This window comes from Apodemus sylvaticus, chromosome 5 (genome assembly GCF_947179515.1).
Source record: "Apodemus sylvaticus chromosome 5, mApoSyl1.1, whole genome shotgun sequence".
NCBI classification, from domain to species: Eukaryota; Metazoa; Chordata; class Mammalia; order Rodentia; family Muridae; genus Apodemus; species Apodemus sylvaticus.
This window is the reverse complement of record NC_067476.1, coordinates 95338970-95364615: the sequence shown is the minus strand read 5'-3', so window position 1 is coordinate 95364615 and position 25646 is coordinate 95338970. Positions and strand designations below refer to the sequence as shown.

The window sequence follows — 25646 nt, the reverse complement described above, 5'->3', positions numbered from 1 at the left end:
CCTGTGACCATTGGCTTGTAAGATTGTCTTCCAGCCTTTTACTCTAAGGTAGTTTTTATCTTTGACACTGAGGTGTGTCTCCTGTATACAGCAAATTGTAGGGTCCTGTTTCTTTATCCAGTCTGTTAGTCTATGTCTTTTTATTGGGGAATTGAGACCATTGATGTTAAGAGATATTAGGGAATATTGATTATTACTTCCTGTCATTTTTGATGTTCTTTTTATATTTGAGTGGTTATCTTCTTTTGGGTTTGATGAAGGAAGGTAACTATCTTGCTTTTTCCAGGGTGTAGTTTCCCTCCTTGTATTGGAGTTTTCCTCCTATTATTCTTTGCAGAGCTGGGTTTGTGGAAAGATATTGTGTAAATTTGGTTTTGTCATGGAATATCTTGGTTTCTCCATCTATGGTGAATGAGAGTTTTGCTGGGTATAGTAGTCTTGGCTGACATTTGTGTTCTCTTAGAGTCTGCATGAGATCTGCCCAGGATCTTCTAGCTTTCATGGTCTCTGGTGAGAAGTCTGGTGTGATTCTGATAGGTCTTCCTTTATATGTTACTTGGCCTTTCTCTCTTACTGCCTTTAATATTCTTTCTTTGTTTAGTGTATTTGGGGTTTTAATTATTATATGACGGGAGGTGTTTCTGCTCAGGTCCAGTCTGTTTGGAGTTCTGTAGGCTTCTTGTATATTCATAGGCATCTCTCTCTTTAAGTTAAGAAAGTTTTCTTCCATAATTTTGTTGAAGATATTTGCTGGCCCTTTCTGTGGTAAATCTTCACTCTCATCTATACCTATAATCCTTAGGTTTGGTCTTCTCATTGTATCCTGGATTTCCTGGATGTTCTGGGATACAAGCTTTTTGCATTTTGCATTTTCTTTGACAGTTGAGTCAATGGTTTCTATGGTATCTTCAGCATCTGAGATTCTTTCTTCCATCTCTTGTATTCTGTTGTTTATATTTGCATCTATGGCCCCTGATTTCTTCTCAAGGTTTTCTATCTCCAAAGTTGTCTCCCTTTGTGATTTCTTAGTTGTTTCTACTTCTGTTTTTAGGTCCAGGATGGTTTTGCTCATTTCCATCATTTTTTTGTCTGTGTTTTCCTGTAATTCTTTAAGAGATTTTTGTGTTTCCTCTTTCATGACTTCTGCCTGTTGACTCAAGTTCTCCTGCATTTCTTTAAGGTTTTTTTTTTTTTTTTTTTTTTTTTTTTTTTTTTTTTTTTTGCCTTTCTTCTTTATTGGCTTCTATCTCTTGGGCCTTATTCTCCTGCATTTCTTTAAGTGTTTTTTGTGTTTCCATTATACGGGTCTCTAGCTTATTCATGTTCCCCTGTATTTCTTTAAGAGATTCATTCATGTCCTTTTTGTGTTCTTCTAGCAGCATCATGAACAGTGATTTTAAATCCAAATCTTGTTTCTCTGGTGTCTTGGCATAACCAGGACTTGCTGATGTTGGAGAGTTTGGTTCAGATGCTGCCATATTGCCTAGATTTCTGTTAGTAGTGTTCCTGCGTTTGCCCTTTGCCATCTTGTTCTCTAGAGCTAATTGGTCTTGTCTCCGGCTGGTGTTTCAGCCTCTTGAGAGGCTCTAGGGCTATTTCTGCAACACTGGAGGGCAGGGTTTCCCCTGTTGCAGATTGCTGATGTGCTTTCCTCCTCTTGGGTGCCCTTGCAGCCTTAGTGTTCTTTGCCCCAGATTGTGTCTGTGAGCCAGAAGGTGCCTGTTTGCTCCTTCAGGGAGTACTGAGGCTGTATGCTGCAGGGACCTTTTCTGAGTGCTGATCTCTCTCCTGGGCAGCAGGACTCCCAACCGGGTTGGTGCACACAAGGCTAGCCTAGCTGCTTAGGCCCTGAGTCTAGGCAAAAGCCTGGCAGGCCAATGTTGGAGCAAAGTTCCCCTCAGCTGTGAGTGTTAATTGGGTCTGTCAGGTGGCTAGGATGGTGGCATGGGAGTGCTCCCTGAGAGTGCTGGGAGAGTCTGCTGGGCTAACAACCTCCTGGCCGGGTCAGCACACAGATGGCCCACCAAGTAGCCCAGGGCCTAGGGGCAGTCCAGGGCCTGACTGTCTGAGACCCCTGCTATGTCCGCCTCGGGCTATGCCTGTTAGCTGGTTTGGTTTTGCCTGCTAGGTCTCTCTGGCTTCCTGTAGGCAAAATGGCGGTGGTGCGCAAACCGGCCTGGATAAACAACCTCCTGGCTGGGTCGGCACACAGATGGCCCACCGAGCAGCCCAGGGCCTGGGGGCAGTCCAGGGCCTGACCATCTGAGACCCCTGCTATGTCCGCCTTGGGCTATGCCTGTTAGCTGGTTTGGTTTTGCCTGCTAGGTCTCTCTGGCTTCCCGTAGGCAAAATGGTGGTGGTGCGCGCGCCGGCCCGAGGGAAAAAAACCTCCTGGCAGGGTTTGCACCCCCGGTGGCCCCTCCTCCCCCCCATCAGCCCAGGGCCTGGGTGCAGGCCAACGCCCATTGGGCTTAGCCCCCCGCGATGTTGGTCTCGGGTTATATTTGCGTACCTCAGTCTGATTTCTCTGGCGACCGAGAACCAATATGGAGGCCTCATAACTGACTGGCGGGAGGCAGAGTTCTGATGTGGCTTCTGTGTGGTGAAAGGCACCGTAAATCCGTCGCTGCTTGCAGCCTGGCTGGCCAGCGATGGCCAGTGGTCGTGGGCGCAGGGTCTTCCTGGACCGTGTCCGCTTGGTTCTACTGCTGATGGCCCTTCCTCTGGACCAGCCGCTGCTGATGCAGCTGATGCTGCCGCTGCCGCGACTACTCGATTTTCAACTTTTGACAATACAATTCCTATGGATGTTTGTATGCTTAACCGCATAGATATTTGTATATCTAAATATTGGGATACTGCTTCTCCTCTGGCTGGTGGTTCTGTTTGACATGTGCGCATGATACATACGGCCTCTTTCTTTTTCTAATGCTTGTGAATTCCAAAGTCCAAAATACATCCCTAGAAATTTGAGATAAAATATCTGGACCTGTGTTATCATTTAAAGCCACATATTTGGGGAGCAGGGAAGATAATTCAGTTACACACACACACACCTTACATTCAATCCCAAGGATACATATTTTAAAAAAGCCAGGAGATTATTTGCACTTGTGATATCCGTGCTGAGATAGGGAGACTAACAGATCCCTGAGGACCACTGACCCAGTCAGTCCAACATATCTGACAAGTCCAAGGCCAGACATAGGAGGTTCAGTCACACTTGTATCCATGGATACCATAGAATAGTGCAGCAGGAGCAGAGTGTGAGAACAGGAGCTTAGTGTGGACTGAAGGGCAGCCACTGCAAAGCCCCCAAGTAGGATTTTCAGAATTAAACCACTGGCATGGGCTTCGACAATCACAAAGATTAACAAAGCCAGACATGATTGTGTATTTTCTGAGGGGATATAAGAATGGATTAAAGCAAAGGCCCTATGGTAGTCAAAAGGAGACTAGTGTGAGTCACATATCTTTCCAGCTCCATTCCCAAGGAGCAGAGAGACTACAGAGAAGTCTAAGGCAGCACACAATGGGTTGTCCCTTTGGCTGGCTACCTTCTGTGGAGAAACAGGTGACCCTGAGAGGTCAGTCCCAGAAGCATATCTCTGCAGAGTTCATGTCCTCAGTTTCCCCCACAACACCTTTTCTATTCCTTTTGACCAATGTCAATTACTGGTCTTAGATTATTTTTACAGAGAGAGATCACTTATAGTCTAAGATCTCATTTAAGAAAACTATTTAGATTTTTAATCATTATACTTTATTTTATTAATATTTAATAATTTAAATTAATATTTGATATTTAATTTAAATAAAATAAAACATTTAATAGAGTGGTTGTACCAATTTGCAACCCCACCAGCAGTGGAGGAATGTTCCTCTTTCTCCACATCCTCGCCAGCACCTGTTTTCTTCTGAGTTTTTGATCTTAGCCATTCTGGCTGGTGTGAGGTGAAATCTCAGGGTTGTTTTGATTTGCATTTCCCTAATGACTAATGATGTTGAACATTTTTTAAGATGCTTCTCGGACATCTGATGTTCTTCAGGTGAAAATTCTTTGTTTATCTCTGTACCCCATTTTTAATAAGGTTGTTTGGTTTTCTGGGGTCTAACTCCTTGAGTTCTTTGTATATATTGGATATTACCCCTCTGTCAGATGTAGGGTTGGTGAAGATCTTTTACCAATTAGTTGATTGCTGATCTGTCCTTTTGATGGTGTCCTTTGCCTTACAGAAACTTTGTAATATTATGAGGTTCTATTTGTCAATTCTTGATCTTAGAGCATATGCTAGGAAATCAGTCTGGCGGTTCCTCAGAAAACTGGGCACATCACTTCTGGAGGACCCTGCTATACCACTCCTGGGCATATACCCAGAGGATTCCCCAGCATGTAATAAGGATACATGCTCCACTATGTTCATAGCAGCCCTATTTATAATAGCCAGAAGCTGGAAAAAACCAGGTGTCCCTCAACGGAGGAATGGATATTAAAAAAAAAAATGTGATATATATACATAATGGAGTACTATTCAGCCATTAGAAACAATGAATTCATGAAATTCTTAGACAAATGGATGGAACTGGAGAATATCAGCCTAAGTGAGATAACCCAATCACAAAAGAACACTCATGGTATGCACTCACTGATGAGCAAATATTAGCCTAGAATCTTAGAATACCCAAGACATAATCCACATGTCAAATGATGTCCAAGAAGAATGGAGGAGTGGCCCCTGGTTCTGGAAAGGCTCAGTGCAGCAATATAGGGCAATACCAGAACAGGGAAGTGGGAAGGGGTGGATGGGGGAACAGGGGGAGGGAAGAGGGCTTATGGGACTTTCAGGGAGTGGGGAGCCAGGAAAGGGGAAATCATTTGAAATGTAAATAAAAAATGTATCAAATAAAAAACATTTAATAGAGATATTTTTGTTAAAGTATTTTATTGTTTAAATTTTTCATACATGTGCATAATGTGTTTGATGAAATCTAACTCCATTCCCTTCTCTCCCTCTCCTCTCAGGCCCCTCAACCACTATCTTTCCTAGTTGTATGCATTTTGTTTTTAAACTCACTGAGTCTACTTCCTACTGCCTGTATGTGCAGGAGTCTAGAGCCATTACTAGAAGATGGGTAGCCTCCCAAGGAGTTATATTCTTAAAGAAAACATACACTCTCTTTCCCAGCAACGATCAAGCACCAATAGCTCATCAGCTAGAAATGGGACTTTGCCACACCCCCATCTTGCTCAGGTATCATGCATGCAGTCACAGCCACTGTGATGCAGTAGCTCCATCCTATGCAAACAGAACTGTCTCACTGTAATCGCCATTAACTCCAGCTCTTATAATGTTTCTACAGCCCCTTCCACCACGAGCCCTGAACATCTGGAGGAGGGGCTGTGTTGTAGATGTTCCATGTGTAAACTCAAATCTTCAGAGAGAGTCTCCTCCAATCTGCTGCAGGCTAATTGATTGTTCTGGGTAGTTCTCAGAACATGGCATGGGCTTCAACAATCACAAAGATTAAAAATACATGATAGTGATTTGTGTGTGTGTATGCTTGTGTGACGTGCATGCTCATATGTGTGTGAATGTGAAGGCATGCCTGGCACAATGAATGTACGAAGGTCAGAGGACAATGTCAGGTGTGTATCAGTCCTCACCTTTCACCTTGTTTGAAACAGGTTCTGTCTTGTTCTTTGTTGCTGCTTGCATTAGATTAGCTAGTCTTCAAGCTTCCATGGATTTCCCTATCTCTACATTTTATCTCTTCTCAGTTGAGGCCTGCTGGGATTAAAGATGCTTGCGCTACTACAACAGCTTTGAAGGGGTTCTGGGCATCTGAACTCAGGTCGTCAGGCTTGCTCACTGCACACTTCACTCATCTGAGCCTTAGCCTAATTTGGTAATTCTCAGTCACTATTCATCCGTCAGAGTCCTTCAAAGCAATGGGAGAGGATTTATATTTGGTTTGGGCGGGCCTTGCTTTGGAATCTTCTCTTGATGATGAACTTCGGAAAAGGATCACTGAATGCCATCCATATTTAAAAGACATTTCTAGCATCTCATCTCCATGTCAGCAGATGTATAGCCTTCAGAGGACACTGTTAACAGAGAAGTAAAGTTACAGGATAAACAATGAGCTGTTCACTGAGAGAATTTAATTTGAAGAGTCCAGATGTGCTGGCTCCAGGAGTTGAGAGCTTGGACTCTGGTGACTTTATTCATAACAACTGAGCAGATCTCACGATGAAAAGCAATTCAAATGCCTCAGTGAGAGTTGCACCTGTCCCTGAGAACAGAACGGACACTAGGAGAGTTCTGTCTCTATGTCTCATGACAAGGTATGATCACAGAGAGGTAGAGACACCACCTTCACATACATGTTTCTGCAGTACATCATCAAATGGTGTCATTGTCCCAGGTTAGTGCTGGTCTCAGAGAGCAGTCAACTTACTATTTTCAATTATGAATGAATGGTTTCAATAAACAACACTTACTTTTTACATCAACTTGTGAAATATAGTTTGGTACTAAAATCTGCCACTTTTTATACCTCTTTAGTTCAATTATACAAAGAGAGGCCAGGATATTAACTCTAGGTTAATTAAAATAGCTCACTGAAAGTAAGCATACTTAAAATATATTTTTAATTTTTAAATTGTCATTTCACAACATATTATAAAACATGTGCCTGTTATCTGGCATTTCTCCAAGAGAGAAGTAGGGTAGTATGACCACCTGAGAGTCTTATTTCCCAACACAGGATCCTTCCTAATTGTGTCTCATACTCATTTTTAATTTGTGTGTAGTTTCTAAATTAGATTTCTCTTCCACAATTCCATTACCTTCTACTCAGTGATCTTTAATGAGGTCATACTCTTGAATTTCTTTTAATAATTGTTTGTATCACTGCAAACTATGTTGTTAATTATACCTGATTAGGATGTCCCTGCCAGCAATCATGGAAGAGCAAAGTGTACAAGGAGCAAAAATCTTTTTCAATTAGATTTGCCCATGGTGAAGTCAATGGCTGCATGAGTAATTACTGACAAAATGCACAAATCAATATGTGCTCCCCTCCCTACCTGCCATGAATGTGCTGCCCTGGTTGTCTTCTCAGTGTGGCCTGTTAGTGGGTAGTGTTCCCACTGCAGTGATGTGGTAGGGACAATCCTAGTCAATGCAGAATTGAAAGTGAGCATATGTACTGTGGAACCCATCCAACACTGTCAATTATTTTGATGCCAAGAAGCTTTTGTTAAAAGATGGCATCATCCTTGCCTCTCACCTGTAAATAACACCAGGGCATGAATCACCAAGATGGCATAATTCAAAAGGCCATAGCAAATAGTAAATTTGGGGTGCTCTTTTGTTCTAAAAATACTGAGTTATTTACTCTAGTAGAATATGTTTTACAGCTGTACATTCCCCTTTTGGTGTATTTAATCATCTTATATAACTGTTACCAGTCCTTTCTAATTAATAATTTTTTTAAAAAATCCAAGAACTGTTGGTGTCTGTAGTTGCTGTTTATTTTCCATTGGTATCTGCCAGAGTTGGCTAAAGTTCAGATAACTGACAGCTTAGCTATTTCCAGCTTGCTGTGGTCAGTGCTGTGGAAATTATTGCTGAGATAAATATACTGCTGCAGAGAACAAGATGAATGCTGGCTGGCTTGCCCTGGGCTTCATCGCATGCAAGCCTTAAGACTGTGAGTCTGAGAATGTCTGAGAATGTACTCAGATTGTACCCCAGTCTTAGCCTTGCAGACTAATGACGCAATAATGAATCATGACTTACAGATTAAACTCAGGGCAGCAAAAGCTTGCCAACAACCCACACTCTGTATGGTTGGCTTCTTCCGACCACTGCCCCAGCTCTTTTGGAGGGTTAGATAGGAACTGCGAGATTGAGACATCTGGGAAGGCTGGAGTGCCTCTCTGTGCTGGCTAGATAGCTGTGGCGGATAACAGTGTCGCATGATGGAAGAGAAACTGAGGCATGATTTTTGAGCATGGAAAAGTCTGTCTTCATTTGGACTTTTTTGTTCACAGGAAAGTCTTTAAAACCTGATAAGCAGCATCCTCGTAGCTTCTGCGAATTAGCAGCAAAACCTCCAAGATGAGATCATACAGGCTAGTGGTGCTCTTCCAGCATCGTTTACCTCCATTTTCAAAATTTCTCAAGCAAATAAAACTTCCTCTCCAACTCCCTCACCCCCTGCTTTTTTTTTTTTTAAATTTCTAGGAGGCTAGGACCAAAACACCTGCTCATCCCTGAAAGGAAGAAATTTTTATCTTTGTAAACTCTTTAGGAAAAAAAAATCTTCCTAATATCTGAGTTCAAGGAAGATCCTCAAAGGAATGGCACATTGCTTTAGTGGTTGTGGTTTTATATATATACAATTTCATTAGCCAATCCAATATATGATTTTAAATCTAGTTCCCATATTAAGAGAAAGCATTCAATATTTTTCCTTCTTGGTCTGGCTTATTTCACTTATAACAATTTCTAGAAGTATCTTTCTTAGAAAGTAGAGATTTCATTGTTTTCTTTATGGATGCACAAAATCCTACTGTGTGTGTGTGTGTGTGTGTGTGTGTGTGTGTGTAGCACATTTTCAGCAACCATCAGCTTCTTGGCTGCTTTTTTAATAGTATAGCAATAAATGCAGACATTCAAGTATTTCTGTGGCAAGTTGACTTCCAGTCCTTTCTATATGTGCTCAAGAGTGGAATATCCGGGTCATTTGGGTCTATTTTGAGTGTTTTAAGAAGCCTCCAGACTTATTCCATTTTGACTACACAAGTTTATATTCCCACCAGCAGAGCAGAAGGGTTAATCTTTCTTCAAGTCCTTACCAGAAATCCTTGTTATTTCTATTTCTTATTACCCATTCTCACTGGAGTGGCATGGGATGTAAACACAGTTTAAATTCCTATAAAATTGAATTATAGGAAAAATTGGTTAGTGTAGGGGAAAAAATCTGTGAATAAAGAATAACTCATTCTAATGAATACAATTCTTGAATTCTCTACTTAACGGATCATTGGTAGAGGCTGAGAAATTTGATGGAAACTGGAAGACAGGGAAAGCACCTATAAAAAAAGAAATTTATGTTTCAATTTTATGTTTTCATTGTGAATGAAAGAGTTATTTTTTAAAATAAGGTCAAGATTAAATGTCCAATAAAGAATTTATTGAGAGAAACAAACAGCACATGTAATTTCTATTTCTATTCATGGAAACCCATGCTCTGGACTTCTGACCCTAAATGAGTTCTTTTGTGGGTACTATAGTTTTTATTATTCCTGTTAGGAAGAAAAATCCTGGGGCCATGATTTAAATCTTTTAACTGTTTGATTATAAAGTCCAGAGTTGGGGCCAGTAAAGTTTCAAAAGCTCACCCAATTTATTTCTGCAGTGAGAGTATGGGCTTAGACTCTCAGGAAACTGCCCCCTACCCAGTAAGCCAGCTCCTGCTTCAGAACTCTTCTTCAGAACAACTTCTGTATTAGTTTGGGTTCTCTAGAGTCACAAAACATATGGGCAGTCTCTATATAGTTAGGGAATTTGTTGATGACTTACAGTCTATAGTCTATAGTCCAACTCTCCAACAATGGTCAGCAGCAGCTGTGGATGGAAGTCCAAGGATCTAGCAGTTGCTCAGTCCCACGAGGCAAGCAGGCAAGGAAGAATGAGTAGATCTTCCTTCTTCCGATGTCCTTATATAGATCTCCAGCAGAGGGTGTAGCCCAGATTAAAGGCTGTAGGTCTCCAGCACAGAGTGTGGCCCAGACTAAAGGCATGTGCCTCCATGCCTTTAATCCCAGATGATTTTGAACTCAGAGATCTCCTTGTCTTAATCTTCTAGAATTCATAGCCACTATGATTCAAGATCTCCATGACAAGATCCAGATCAGAAACGTATTTATCTCTGAGCCTCTAGATTAGGATCATAGGAGTTGAGTCCCGAGACACCTATCTAGGAAATGTTATGCACCGTGGAATTGGTAGAGTAGTCGTGTGGCACTGTATCACTGGGTGGCATTCATTATAACTGCTCCTTCTCCTATCACTTTTGTGGATTTATTAGTGAGATGCATGTTGGACTCCCCTCCTGTGATCTTTGGCATAGCTATACCCGCATGCCCTCTCTCATGTCCTCCCACTCCTGGCCTCCCTCTCCCATTCTGGGCTTCTGACCTCTGTTCAACCATTCATATCTCATCAGAGGTCCTTGGGTGAAGAGTGTTAGCATGTTCTTCTGTGGAGCCTGCATTTGTTCTTTCAGTGGATAGGCTTTGGAATGACTCTGATCAAAAGGCCAAATCTCTACTATACAGCTGTTTCTTCCCTGCTGTGCTCTGTTAACCTGCTGAACACAGAAGATGTTGATCTGTTTTTCTGAGAAGTTCCCATCAGGTGGCTTTAGATAGGTGGACAAACTCTCTGGGTCCTCTGCAGCTCTCTCTGCATCCTCTTTTCCCTCTGCAGTGCAGAGATGGATGTAATCTGAGGCTGATAAAACCTTTTCACAGTTGTTTTACTATAACCTGTGGAACTAACCCAGCATTTCTCTCTAGGATCTAGAGATCATGGGGATCTGAATTATAGATTCATGGATCTGCTTGTGGACCTCTGCTAAAATGTAGAGAAGCCCCATCAATATTGTACTTCAGTCTGAGGGTGTAACTCAGTGGCTTACCTACCATGCACAAAGTTATGGGTTCAATGGGTTTTCTAGTACCAAAACAATAAATAAAGATTCCATAATTAAAGTAAGTTTGGGACATTTTGTTTTGTTCTGATTGTTTTATTCAACCAACATGTTTTTACTAGTCATTTCCTTTTACCTCATTCTGGGTGTACTGAGACAGATATGGTTCCATCCTCCAGTATTGGTTGGATCCCTTCCCACAAACTCTACCAGGCTGTTCCTAAGCAGTGAGAGAAGACCCAGCAGATGGAGGGTATGTCTGGGGCGTGTGCCTATTCAGCCCCACCTGCTAGGGCCCAAGGGATCCAGCCCAGCAAGAGTTCAGAAGCTGCACACACCCCTGTCTACGCCCACTGCAGCACAACATATGATATCTGAAGATAAGTGCCCCAGTAAGCAATAAGCACTCACTCTTGTGTTAATTTTTCATTTTACAATTCTTGTGGCCATTACAGGAGATACGATTTATAGCCAAATTATCATTCTCATTTTAATAATGGGGGTATAAAAACAGAAAGCATTGTTCTCTTTAAATGCTACACAGAAGCCAACAAGTCTTGATTTGTTATCTATCCAGCATATTTTAAAACACAAGAGAAATTTTCAAACTAAACATAACGGGCAAGAGTGCTTATGAATAATTAAGTCTAACTAGAAATCCACAGACAGATCATTTATGTGTTCCTGTAATCCACAAAATAGGGAGTACCAACACTCTTGCTGCCTGGGCTTTTAGCCCAGTGCACATCTTATAGGATGAGGGGAGAAGGTTGGATAACTTCCCCTATTATTTCTCCACTCAGACAGATCCACCTCTATCCCGTACTTTCAGCATGTCAATAACACAATCCTTGGACTCAACTGAACTGGGAAATTCTGAACAGTTAATTTTGTGGTTTAGTCATTATTTCCAGAAGTTTCACTAAATTAGTAACACTACAGCCTAATGACTCAATTTTGTTTTAACATCATAGCTCATATCCTTAATACACATAAATCATGCCCTGTTGCATAACACTCCGTGTAGGCATACTCCCAGGGACAATTGTGGTTCTAATTCTATGCTGTTGTTGTTTACTGCTTTAAAATGGGGAAGTGGGAGGCTTTGTGTGATTTCTATAATTAATGTTAAAGCAGCATTTTATAAAAGGCCATTTCAATAATGTGTTCTTACTGGGAAGGGAGAAAAAAGTAACATTTCTCACTTGGAAGGATTTCTGCTTTCCAGATTCATAATTGGGTTATTTCCACAATTGCAATTAGGCAGCCAACTCGGGGCCTTTCTTACATGGCTCCCCTCCCAGAATGCTCCAATTAAAGGAAGTGATGCCTGGCGCAGTGTCCTGCCGTGAGAGCTTGGCTCAATCATAACCTTCTTCCACTAATACCACCCCCTCCATACATCCTCCTGTCACACCAGCAACTCCTACGCACTCTAATGCCAAACAACACTGGCATCTGGCTGTTTAGATCTTACTGGTCCAAGCTACCCTCTCTCCCCTATGACTGTTTCAAGAGCTTTCTATTTGGTCCTCAGACCTGTCTGTGTAGGAGTGCTGGAGGAGTATTGTATTTCCTCACTTTAAACTCCTAAGTTTAAGGTGATAAGTTTCCTACCTAGACTAAAGCCAGTCTCCTTGCCAGGGCATGCAGACCGTTTTATGCAGCCTCATCCCTCAGATTTCTTCTCTCCTTCCTCAGATTGATAATGACTTCACCCACAGCACCACCTAGTTTCCTCTCTTAGGGCCATTGCATGCATCCCTCTATTGAGACCCTCCTCCTCTACAGCTTCAGTTCACTGACTTCTTCACAAAGAGGCCTTTCTTGATGCCACCCCTAGAAGCCACTTCCTTCTCTGAGTTATTTTATATGTCACTGATTAAGCAGATGATTAAGTCTATTTGTTTACTAAAAACCTGCTTTGTGACACTAGGAGCAGTAGCTATGTTATTTGTCACTGAAACCCCAGTGAGAAGTCAGGTGTGAGTTGTGTAGGCTCAGCCATCGTTTTTTTCAATGGAAAGAGGGAAGTGTAGAGTATGAATGTTGAATACCAACACAATGTTCTATTGATTTTTCCTGTGTGAGATTATTAGTGAGCCTCCAAGGACTATATATCTAACCATGTTTTAATTACTTAAAACTGTAGTCTATTTCTTCTAGTTTGTGCAATTGAAGTTGATCTGTGAATGCTGCATTTGTAGCCACTAGAACATACAAAACACCACTGTCATGTGGATCTATGCAGATATTTGTTGTGCTGAATCTAAGCTCAATGAGTTCCCAACAGCATGATTTTGAGTGTGGATAAAAACTTTAGCATTCATTTACTTGAGATAGGATACTTGTTGACCTCTTTTCTTCTGCTGTCTTGAAATGACAGAGTACGCTTCCTGATGGGAATAGCATCTTTTCCCATGCTCCTTTCAGAGAAATTGAAATGCATCCACAACACTGAATAAAAATATTAAGCTGCCTATTGTATGTTAACTAATGTTTACCTACCGTTACCATGATCCTCAAAGAGTCCTTTTTCCTTCTATGGGAAATGAGAATGGGTTGGACCAAGTCCAGAGGCTCCCTTTAGATTTATAATTGGTACTGTTAGAGATTGCTATTAGATCAAGTGTCCATGTAGAAGGGGTCAGGCCTGCATGCCAACACAGAGATGGTGCTCCTTAGGGAGGCAGTGATATCCCAGGGAGGAACTGTTTACCCCTTTACTCTCCTCCTACCACTGCCTTCCTACGGCTGCTCTGGAAACCACAGCCTCTGCTGTGTTGAAAATTCTAGCATTACACATTTCGCCTGAACATTCAGCATTTACTAATTTATATGTGTAATTTTCTTATATTTTTAACTAACATATGGGTAATTTATCTCACATAAAATACATGTTTCTGTGGGGAAGTTTCAATTTGATTTTTATAGAAAAGAACCTTGCTATGTTCTTAATATTATAGCATTGTCTACTGTGATGATCTAAGGATGACCACCGAGTGATTTATGTGTAATAAGACTTTAAAGACCATGTCGTTGAAGTTAGCTGTATACATGCAGATGTTTGTTATGCTGAATCTAAGCTCAGTGAGTTCTCAACTCATGATTTTGAGTGTGGATAAAAACTGGGGAAGACCCTTGAGGACATTGGTACAGGGGGAAAGTTCCTGAACAGAACACCAATAGCGTATGCTCTAAGATAAAGAACTGACAAATATGACCTCATAAAATTACAAAGTTTCTGTAAAGCAAAGGATACCATCAAAAGGACAAATCATCAAATTGGGAAAGATCTTCACCAACCCTACATCAGATAGAGGGCTAATATCCAATATATACAAAGAACTCAAGAAGTTAGACCCCAGAAAACCAAATAACCCTATTAAAAAATGGGGTACAGAGTTAAACAAAGAATTCTCACCTGAAGAACTTCGAATGGTGGAGAAACATCTTAAAAACTGTTCAACTTCATTAGTCATCAGGGAAATGCAAATCAAAACAACCCTGAGATTTCACCTTACACCAGTCAGAATGGCTAAGATTAAAAACTCAGGAGACAGCAGGTGTTGGCAAGGATGTGGAGAAAGAGGAACACCCCTCCACTGCAGGTGGGATTGCAAATTGGTACAACCACTCTGGAAATCAGTCTGGTGGTTCCTCAGAAAACTGGGCATGTCACTTCCGAAAGATCCTGCTATACCACTCCTGTTCATAGCAGCCCTATTTATAATAGTCAGAAGCTGGAAAGAACACAGCTATCCCTCAACAGAAGAATGGATGCAAAAAATGTGGTATATATACACAATGGAGTACTATTCAGCCATTAGAAACAATGAATTCATGAAATTCTTAGGCAAATGGATGGAGCTGGAGAACATCATACTAAGTGAGGTAACCCAGTCTCAAAAGATCAATCATGGTACGCACTCACTAATAAGTGGATATTAGCCTGGAAAACTGGAATACCCAAAACATAATCCACACATCAAATGAGGTACAAGAAGAACGGAGGAGTGGCCCCTAGTCCTGGAAAGACTCAGTGTAGCAGTTTAAGGCAAAACCAGAACAGGGAAGTGGGAAGGGGTGGATGGGAGAACAGGGGGAGGGAAGGGGGCTTATGTGACTTGCGGGGAGTGGGGAGCCAGAAAAGGGGAAATCATTTGAAATGTAAATAAAAAATATATCGAATAAAAAATATATATCATGTATTTTATGACAAAAAAAATTAATATTCATTTACTTGAGATAGGATACTTGTTGACCTCTTTTTTTTTTCTGCTGTCTTGAAATGACAGAGTACGCTTCCTGATGGGTGGTCGGCATGGAGAATTTAAGTTCCTACCTCCCTCTGGCTATGCCCCTTGCTATGAAGCCTTACTTCCGAAGGAGAAGATGAGATTAGAGCCTGTCAAAGAATACAAGCGTGATGCTGATGGTGTTAGAGATTTGTTGGGTACCACTCAGTTCCTCTCCCAGGCCTCTTTCATCCCATGTCCCATAGATACCAGTCAGGTAAGTCCAAATTGCAAATGACAGGCAATCTCAGTGAGCACAGTGAGGTTGTGCCCAACATAAACCAGGGAGCTTTTAAAGAATGCAAAGAAATATCCAATATTCTCTGAGAATCCATAGCCAAGTTGAATATATAAGAAGCAAATAAGTTATTTTTTAAAGGTCAAATGTAATAAATGCAGAATGAACAGTATGCATATCCTTTAGGGTGGGATGTTTCTAAGAGCCTGAGAACAGATGGGATTCAATCTGGACCTTTATAAAGCTTAAGTGAAGAGGAGCACTGGACAGTGATAGAACAGCCTGGGAGGGGTTGGTATAACAGCAATGGGATGAATAAGGGCTGGGAGCAGAAACATAAAGTAGGGACAAATACCAATGTCAAATATCATGTGGGAGAAAGAAAACAGTTGGGAGAAGAAAGAACATAGAAATGTCAAGTTGGTGGAAATAAAAAGAGAGGCTATAGTGGGGACTATATGGGACTGCTTAGCAAATGGGTACTTTTTCCCCAGTATTTGTATTCTGGCAGAGGCATATTTGTGTGCTGTGATAAGAAACTTGCAGAAGTTTTCAGCAGTTTTTACACACCAGTACCATTTTTTACCATACACATATGATTGTGCATGTATACTTGGGAGTGGTGAGTGTGTATGCGCCTTCTATCACCTTTGAGACAGGTTCTCTCTTTGATCTGAAGCTTACCCACTAGGCAGATTGGCTAAACAAGAAACCCCATGGAACCTCACCAGTGCTGTGACTATAAGAAAACAGAACCATAGCATTTAAAATGGATTTGGGGATCAATTGCAGGCCATCATGTTAGCATTAGCAACTGATCCCTCTCTGCAGCCCCACCAGTGGCATTTAAATCACTAATCTAGATGCTATAGAGCAGTTGCTCTCAACCTTCCTAATGCCGTGACCCTTTAATGCAGTTCATCATGTTGTGCTGACCCCTAACCATAGAATTATCTTCATTGCTACCTTATAACTATAATTTTGCTACTGTTATGAATTTCAATGTAATATCTGGTATACAGGATGTTTGATATACTTCCTGTCTGTGAAGAGCCCAGAATATCAGCATATGTTACTGTGGAATAGAAGTTACTATAAAATGAATATATCAGAAAACAGCTGCTATAGAAAGTGCTCTGTTGCCTTATCCTCCTAAATGAATTTTCCCAAAGAGTTCAACCATTTTTCCCCAGGGGAGACTATCGCTACCAGAACATGTTCTGTTCCTTTATCCTCCTAAATGAAAAGGATTCATGGGGTTCCTTGATCAACCAATCTAGCCTAATGGGTGAGCCTTAGGCCAACAAAAGACCCTGTGAAAGGATTGCTCAACCCCTAAAGCAGTGGCGACCCTCAGACTGAGAACCACTGCTCTGCAGATTAATGAAAGTGGCCTTACCTCTGAAGCACTTACAGTTTACAGCCTGTATAAATAATGAGTTATTTCCACATATAAAGTGTCTCAAGTATGCATTTCCATGACATTCATGTGACCCGATTACACTCAGGTGCCCTGGTTGGTCTTATTCTCACCATGTACCTAAGGTTGGCCTTGGACTCTTAGTTGTCTCCTGCCTCGTCTTTCCAGGTTCAGAATTGTAACTATATGCCACCATATCTACCTTATGCATAGATCATGAGTCTTTGTCTTCCCTCCTGTAGTCAGTGATTTTAACTTTCTATAAAACAGGAAACTATGTTTCCCTGCCCATTCCAACATGTAATTCAACTTCTGGGATATTAAGGAGAGCTTTGCTAGAAAGCTGAGGAGCTTGTGAGTTACAGGAGATCCTAGGAATCGGAGAGTCTGATTCCTGTGTATTCTATACATTACAGAAGAAAAACTCGCCTTCTACCCTCCTGAGTTCTGTAACTCAGGGGGTAAACATTAAACTTGGGCTAACAGGTTAGAAAGGGAAAAGTATATTTTAATTAGCAAAGAATTAACAAAGAACCGCAGCTCAAAGAGGAAGATAGACTTTGGAGATTATAGACTCTCTTACTTCTTATTATAGAAGTGAGGAAGGAAGGAAATAAGGAGAAGAAAAAACTCAACTCTGGGGAACAATAAATAGGTCCTCAGAATGTGGGAGATGTGATTCTTTTTTGACAGTATGTCTAGGAATAGGGCTAACATGTCTCTGATGGCAATGGTCAGTCTCCCCTGTGAAGAAATGGTTGAATTCTTATTTCAGAAGATAGGGGAATAGAACATTTCAGTAGCAGCTCTTTCTCAGATAATCTTCATCTTAAAATAACCCTTATTCCACAACAACATATACTGATCTTCTGGACTCTTCTCAGACAGGAAGCTTTAGGGATGGAGACAGAAGCACCTTTCACTGAGCACCTAGCTGTTTGTACCAGTGCAGATAGCAGAGGACAATGAGCAGGAAGACCTCTGGGCTGACCGCCCCTGCTAACCTGTCAGAAGCATGAAATTACAAAAGCCTCTTCCTGGAAGACGATGGGTAACAGAGTTCAAACAAGTGCCAGGGGAGGAAAATATTTAACCCAACAAACAGTAAGAAGAGTTCTCCAAACGTGCATGTGACTGTCAGCTTAACAGTTTTAGGAAGCACCTAGAAGACATGCTTCCAGGCACATCTATGAGGGGTTAGCCTCTGGCCATGCCTGCGGTGGATTGTCTTGAATAGATTAAGATGGTAAGAACTATCCCAAAGAGAGTAGCACCATTCCCTAGGCTGCAGAAAGGAGGAAGCTAGCTGAGCATACACAGTCATCTCCTTCTTCCTGACTGTGGCTGCCACATGACCAGCCACTCCTCAAGCTCTTGCCAGCTTGACTTTGCTGCAATGCTGCTGTGATGGACTGTAACTGTAAACTGTAATAAACCCACTCTCCTGTAACTTGCTTTTTGTCCGTGTATTTTATCGGAGCAGCCAAAAAAATAATAAAGTAATGCAAAATCAAAGAATTGGAAATAAAAGAGCTGTGTATCATCATAACATCAAGTCCTGATAGCTTTGATGTCTAGACCCAAACCTGAGTTTTAAGGGCTGTGTAAGGAAGGCAATGCTCCGAGCCAATAGCAAAATTTTCTTTGAAGAGATGTAGTTTATTACTGTGAACTCTTTGAAGAGATGTGGTTCATTACTATGAATACCTTGTAATTTTTTAGAATCTATCTTTCTGTGAAATTATTGTCAAAGGAGAACCTAAATATGAGGTACTCAGAGTCCTCCCTGGGGCACATTAAGAGATGCTTTGTAGATTAAAAATTATTAACTAGAGCATTTAATGCTTATCCTAACCAGGTTCCTCCTTGGTGACTGCCCCAGACTCTCACTGAGTGCTAGAACAGAGGAGCCCACTCTAAGCAGTTACCCTGGGCCCTGATATTCCTGGGAGGCGGTTATCAAGCCCAAGCTGCTTTGTTCCATGTTACCTTTTGACACCACTGAGATTATAATTTAGACTTATTTATGAAGGTTACTTTGCCCAAAGAATGTATTTTATCCATTTCCCTGAAGATTCCCTGTGGTTCTGATAGCCTGAAAATCCACTTTGGGGCTATAATCAACTATGGATGGCCTTTAGTTAACCAACATGTAAACCCATGTACAGTTTAACTTGTCTACTAATAATCTCCCCATTGTGTTCCTCATCAAAAACATTATATTGCTTTCCCAAATGAGTTTTTCATAATTTGATTACAATGATTTTTAAATGTGTTTATATTTTTGTTAATTTTTTGAGAATTTCATAGAGTGTAAAATGTTCTCTCGACAAGTTCCCTCTATCAACTCCCCACAATTTGAACATGGAGTTGTAGTAATAGAAACCCTAGTATCACTGTAATAAAGCTGGGGTTGGAAAGCCAATCACAGAGGCTTCCTGGGGTAAGCAGCTGGGACCTGGCTCCTATTAAGAGCTAAGCAAGTATGAGTCCAATGCTAGCGATCTTCCATGGGCCAAAGGAAGTTAGCATCTGTTTTTTATTTGGATCTCTTATTCTTTAAGAACTGTCAAACAATAGACATGAAAATAATAAGAATGACAACAAAGAAAATAGGAGAAAACAAAGTGGGCCCTCATTTGTGTCCTCTATGGAGAGAAAGAAACAAAGTACCAGGAAAGTAGAGAAACTCCCTTGGAGTTACCAGCTTTTCAGGAAAAGCTTCCCCAATGGAGTGAGTGTATTAAATAAGTAAATAAGTATTTGAATGGCATGGACTGTGTGTGTGTGTGTGTGTGAGAGTTTGTATATGTTTTGTGTATCTCTATGTATGTGTATGAGTGTGTGTGAGTATGTGTGTATGTATCAATGTGTATATGTGAGCTTGAGTGTGTGTGTATGAATTTGTGTGTGTATGTTTGTGTGTGTATGTGTGTGCAAGTGCAGGCGTGTTTCTGCACACACGTGTGGACATTCCTGAGCTACACAGCACATGCAGAGATCAGAGAACAGCTTTCTTGAGTTGATTCTCTCTTTCCACTCTGGGATGGGAAGGGTTTGAATACAGGTATATGTGTACTGTACGCCTGTGTACTGGAGTGCTCCAGTAAGATTCAGGTAGGATGTGCGAGGGCAGAAACTCAGCAGTCATCTGGAATAATTTAAGAACTTTGGAAGGGTCAGACCCAGGCAAAGCACTGAGTTCTAATGAGTGCAGCCCCTCCTCACTGGCAGTGAGGTCGGCTGGGGCATTGGAGACTTCAATCCAGTTCATTCTTGTAGCTCTAGCTTGTCTCTCGCTCCTCTTCCTTCAGGTTGTTTTGCCACTTCACCTAGAGAAGATCCGAGACAGACTGGCTGAGAATATCCATGAGCTTTGGGGAATGAATAAAATAGAACTCGGCTGGACTTTTGGCAAAGTACGTCCTTCAATGGCCAGCGCTGGGTGGATTGTCAGCTTGGCAGGAAGGGTTCCTTGAATTCTATTTGACTGAGAATGGGGATGGTGAAATAAAATGCTCTTCTTCCTCCAACCTGGCTAACCTTTGCATTATTCAGTAGCAGCCCAGTCTTCTGTCCCTCTGTAGCCAGCACTGAAGAGATCAGCTCTCCACAGGCACCCAGGGAGCCCAGGCCCCATCTTGCCTCCTAACTCAGGTTTCGTTTGTCAGAGGACTGTGGGTGCAGCCATTCCTCTACATCTTTCATATTTCTCTTTTTTCCCTTCCAAAAAAATCAGTCTCTGAGTGGGTGCTAGTAGCGGGCTGATTCATCATTTTGAATCAGAAGTTGTTTAACAGGGCTTTCAGATGTATCACTAAGATTAATAGGGTCCGGAGGGGGTTAGGGAGTCTCTTGCAATAGAAAGCATTTTCAGAGAGAATGTAAATGACTTTGCTCTGTGATTTGTAGAAGGTCACTTCTGGAAGCAGAAAGATAGGTGAGTTTTACAGTTTCCTGTAACCCCTACACTCTCTAGCGATACATATTCCTCTTAGTTACTGAAAAGGCCCCTGCACTCTAACACATATGTCTGACCATAGTTGCCACAAAACAGTGTCCTTATGAATAATCATCTCTCTGCAGTGTGCTCTTGAAGTCTGTCCTTCATAGAAGTCAACACAATGGTAATTTTAAATTGCAGTCATTCTTACAAATATTTTATCACTATTTCCTACTTCATTAGACTGGGTGGAGCTCTCTGCCCTAATTTTTAAGCTCATAAAAATCTACGTTAGTACCCTCAAGCATTTGCTAAATGCCTAAATGAATGAAGGAGTGAGTTAATGCTCAGATCTTTAGCAAGAGTCCCATATTGTTGCTGAGAGACTGAGAAGTATCTAAATGGGAATGCAGTGTGTTTGTGGTTGTAAAACTTACACTGAATATTTTTTTTTTGTTCATTTGATAGAGTTCTGGCTATTCTGAGACTTTTTCTATAAACCAGATTGGTCTGGAACTCAGGGATCCACCTGCCTCTACCTCCCGGGTATTGGGATTAAAAGCATTGCCCAGCTTCACACTGGATTTTTAAGACTTGTTTTTACATTATTTTATTCTTATTCTCATAAAAAATAATATATTACTTGTATGAAGCTAAATAAAATATCTTGTTAAAATTAATTTGATCTAATTCTTTTGCTTTTTCTAAAATGGTTTTAATAAACTTTTGAGATTGCACATGTGGTCCACATCTGTAGCCCTTTGTGGTCAAAGGCATGTTATCCTCCAGTAACATTATGGTAACATGAATTTTTAATAAAAGTATGGCTACCATCTATAAAAGCAATAGCATACTTCTCTGGAAAATTATGTTCTAAGTGCAGACACCTGTCTTGAAATATATCCACACAGTTCAAGACATTGACAACTTGGGAGCCATGTGTAAGACTCTTAAGAGAATCATGTGCATTCACCTATTAGTGAGTTGCTGACTTTGTCCTGTCTGATACGGATTACCTGGGCCCTTGAAGGATGTTCACTTTTGTTTTTACACACAGTGCCAGCTGTCAAGACTTAAATCCTCCTCTCTCTCATGTTGTCACCTAGGTGCGCGATGACAACAAAAGACAGCATCCCTGCCTTGTAGAGTTTTCAAAGCTCCCTGAAACTGAGAAGAATTATAACCTGCAGATGTCAACAGAAACCTTGAAGTGAGTGTTTAATTGAATGCGGACTAGACAGTGAGTGGATGAGTTGATGCACTATAACTGGGCTGCAAAGGTGTGTCCTCTTGTCTGCAAACACAACACACTGATAAATCCTAGGCAGTAGTGATTCTTCACGTCACGGAGTTTAACATAGTAAGGAGCTGACACACATTAGTATTTAGTGTGTATATTTCTCCAGAGACCATTTGCCATTTGCTGTTCTTCTGGAACAAAGAAAAATGCAGGAGGCAGGGGCAGGATAAAGGAGAGAAATATAACCAAAGGACCAAATGTTACTGAGGTTAGTTTTAAATCAAGTAAAAAATAAGATAGTGTTGAAACAAAAGGAAAATATGGTTTGATTACTAGAATCCAAGTTTTGTAAATCAACTTTCAATTCTGCCACAATCTCATTCATGATCTTTAAAAGGACCCAGACTCCCTATTCTATTTGGACCTCCCAGAATTCCCTTTGTGACTCTTGATTGCTGCTTCTTTGTATTTCCCTTTTGTCATTGCAGAATGCTCTAACATTGTCTGTTGACATAACAAAGATGTCATAGGCTTACATACATGCTATCTTTAATTGTACTATGCTTTTTGAGAAAACCATTACATGCATCTCGGTACATGAAGTAAAACTCAAGATGCTATACAGACATCACACAGCAAGTATTTGCTGACCTAAAGATTTAATATTAGAATCCTGTCTATTCCATGAAACTAAGTCCTTGATATAATTCAAAGTGAATTTATAAACTAGAAAATGTCTCCATGTGGGGCAATTAACAAGCTTCTCTTTCATGTTCTTACACTTGCTATCACCTAAATCAGAAGTTGGCACATTATGGCCTGTGGGACAAACAAACCAGCCATCTGTTTCAGTAAATACATTTACATTGCAACAAAGCCAGGCTCATTGGCTTGCATATTATTGATGGCTACCTTTACCCCATAATGGCAGAGTTGGGTAGCTGTGGCAGAGGTATATGATACACAAGGCCTTGCTGTCTGCCTCTTTACAGAGTATGTTGGCCAACCTCTGGTCTAAATGAATAGCTTTTGTCTACTTAACGAGCTCAGACATGGGTTGGGGTTCTTCTTACCCTTCATCTTTCAGTTGACACCAGTCTCTTCCTGTGTTACATCACAGAACCTTGCTGGCCCTGGGGTGCCACATTGCTCACGTTAACCCAGCTGCAGAAGAGGATCTAAAGAAAGTCAAACTGCCCAAAAAGTAGGTGGCTTTTCTAATGGCTCAAGCAGAGTGGGAAAGCTGGGAGGGTTGGAGGCCATGTACAAAGGCTAATGGCAGACTATGTATCATCTTAGAATGTTCCTCCAGTTACTTAGATGACTGGGGCCCCCAGAAGATGCCTACTGCGAAAGCGGCATTACAAAGTCTCCTCTCCTTTTGCACATTCGTCCCAGACCTAGTGTTGCTATGCTTGCTTTTGAGCTGGGAGGTGTGCAGACCTCAAATGAATGCACTTTGGTTAATAGGAAGAGTTGGCAAAAGAGCTTGGATATGGTTCCTAGTCACTGCAGAGACTCACTCTACACCTCTGGCCCTGGGATGATATATAAATCCTTAAGGACATGGGAATCGGTACCAAGATTTCATTTGCCTCTCTTTATCTGTGTGTCCTACTGTCTTTCCTATCTCTACATTCAGAGTTTCTCACTGGTACATCTTCTGGTTCGTTCATTGTTTTGTTCTCTTGCTCCTCAGTGCCAGCTCTGGTTATGTACACAATAAAACCCAAGTATTGTGACTGGAGCCAAAGCAGTGCCATCCTTAATGAAATGTTCACCACCACTCTCCTGCCCTAGCTCCCAAGCCAATGAGTCAGTCTCCTGATGTCAAGAAAATCATATCTAAGAGATGACATCTGGAGAGGCACACTTCTAGCTGAGGTTGCTAGAACCAGTGCATACTGAGACTGACAGCAGCAGCTGTCCCAAGGAGGTAGCAACTAGACAGTCTCCTATGACTACTGTAGATTCTATATCTTATGTTTTCAGAGTGTTTATATAGAATTGGCCTAAGAGTATCATGTTCAAGTTTTTGCTCTAGTCTGGGAAGTTAGTAGTCCTAAAACCCATGGGCATCTCTGGACTCGTATTTTCTTTTTTTTTTTTTTTTTTTATTGTGTCTTTTTTTTCTATATTCTTTGTTTACATTCCAGATGCTTTCCCCTTTCCTGTTTCCCCCTTCCCCATAAGTCCCATAAGCCCTCTTCCTTCCACCCATTCCCCAATCACCCCCTCCCATTTCTCTGTCCTGGTACTCCCCTACAATGCTGGATCAAGCTTTTACAGGACCAGAGAACTCACATGGATATAATTAACTATGCTGGGATAGTTACCCTATTCACAATGTACTCAACCTTACCCCTTAGATATATATCTACCTGACTCATAGTAAGTTCTTTCACATTTGCATGCTATGTTGCAAATTATAGGCACTTGAGGCCATGACTCCTGGAATGGAGAGCTAACTGCAAAAGTCACTTCATGCTCACAAATTTTCAGCTCTCATGGCATTTTGTTTTAATTCCAAGAGGAAAGTTTGGGCTTTGCAAGAATGGGTGGCCATTCCATGCTAATTTATAAGAAAGCCTTTAGGTCAAAGTTTTATCCTTGCCAATCTGGTTTTAACATTTTGTGCTCCTAAGTTGAATGGAGGGGTTTCTGACGATGTTGCAATATACTGAATGTGTCCCTCATTTTCATAACACATAAATAGTTTTCTTATATATAAAGATAGATTTGTTTTATTGACGATGTTCTCCAATGTTATTCTTTGAAATCTATGAGAGATATTAGTGTACGATGCTACAAAGAGGTGAGATTTTTGTTTCTGCTTTTATTTGCTTAGAGATTTTATATATGTATGTATGTGTATATATATATATATATATGATCTTAATAAAACTAATAAACAGAACCATTACTGTTTACAGTTCTGAGTAGTATGACTATGAGTGCTCAGCCATAGATGAGTCAGCTGTACCAACTCCCACTCCCAAAAGCTCAGGAGTTACCCCAGAAGAAGGCCCAGGAAGAGTTAGAGTATGGGAAGAAGTACAGTGAAATGCTGTCCTCTTGACATAGCATGAACTGGCACCCATGGTTATTTGTACAGAAGTCCTATTCAAGATTGAACCCATAAAAAATTTTCAGCAGGAGGTGAGAACTGTTCTAGGACACTGCCTCCCACTGAGGAGCTATTGGTGGTTGATGGCAGTCTGCTAGGGAAGGAGAGTTACATGTCTTTTGAGAGATGGCTACTGGTAAGTTACCCATGCTGCATTGGATGACCCCACACCAATGCACATATTGGAAGTTCTAACTGGACTCAATAGATTATTTATAAAGAAGAAGGCATGCAATTTGAGATGAAGTATGTTGTAGAGAGCATGGAGGTAATTGAAGGGAGATAGGGTATTGATATATATTATATGCATATGAGATTTTTCAAAGAATGAATTTGTAAAAATCTAGAAAAGGAGACTTATATGTATCTACTCCAATGTGCATACTTTTGCATTTACTTGTAGCTATATGATGTCCAATGGCTATAAGCCAGCCCCTTTGGATTTATCTGATGTGAAGCTGTTACCACCTCAAGAAATTTTAGTGGATAAGCTTGCAGAAAATGCACACAATGTTTGGGCAAAGGACAGAATAAAACAAGGATGGACCTATGGCATTCAACAGGTAAGGAGTGTTAGGTCAAGCATGGTAGAGAAGTAGGTATGGTCATCCATCAAAATGTCATTCTGCTGTGGAGCATGTGAGACTGGAATGTG

General features: G+C 41.0%; 1 protein-coding gene across 1 annotated transcript in view; it reads left to right on the top strand.

The window, feature by feature from the left end:
• Ryr3 (ryanodine receptor 3) overlaps positions 1-25646 on the top strand; it is a 410215-nt gene that overhangs the window by 145877 nt on the left and 238692 nt on the right. Inside the window, 5 exon segments of the mRNA XM_052181674.1 lie at positions 15024-15240; positions 19996-20100; positions 21731-21834; positions 22985-23068; positions 25395-25554. Of these exon segments, the coding sequence (XP_052037634.1) occupies positions 15024-15240; positions 19996-20100; positions 21731-21834; positions 22985-23068; positions 25395-25554 (670 nt within the window).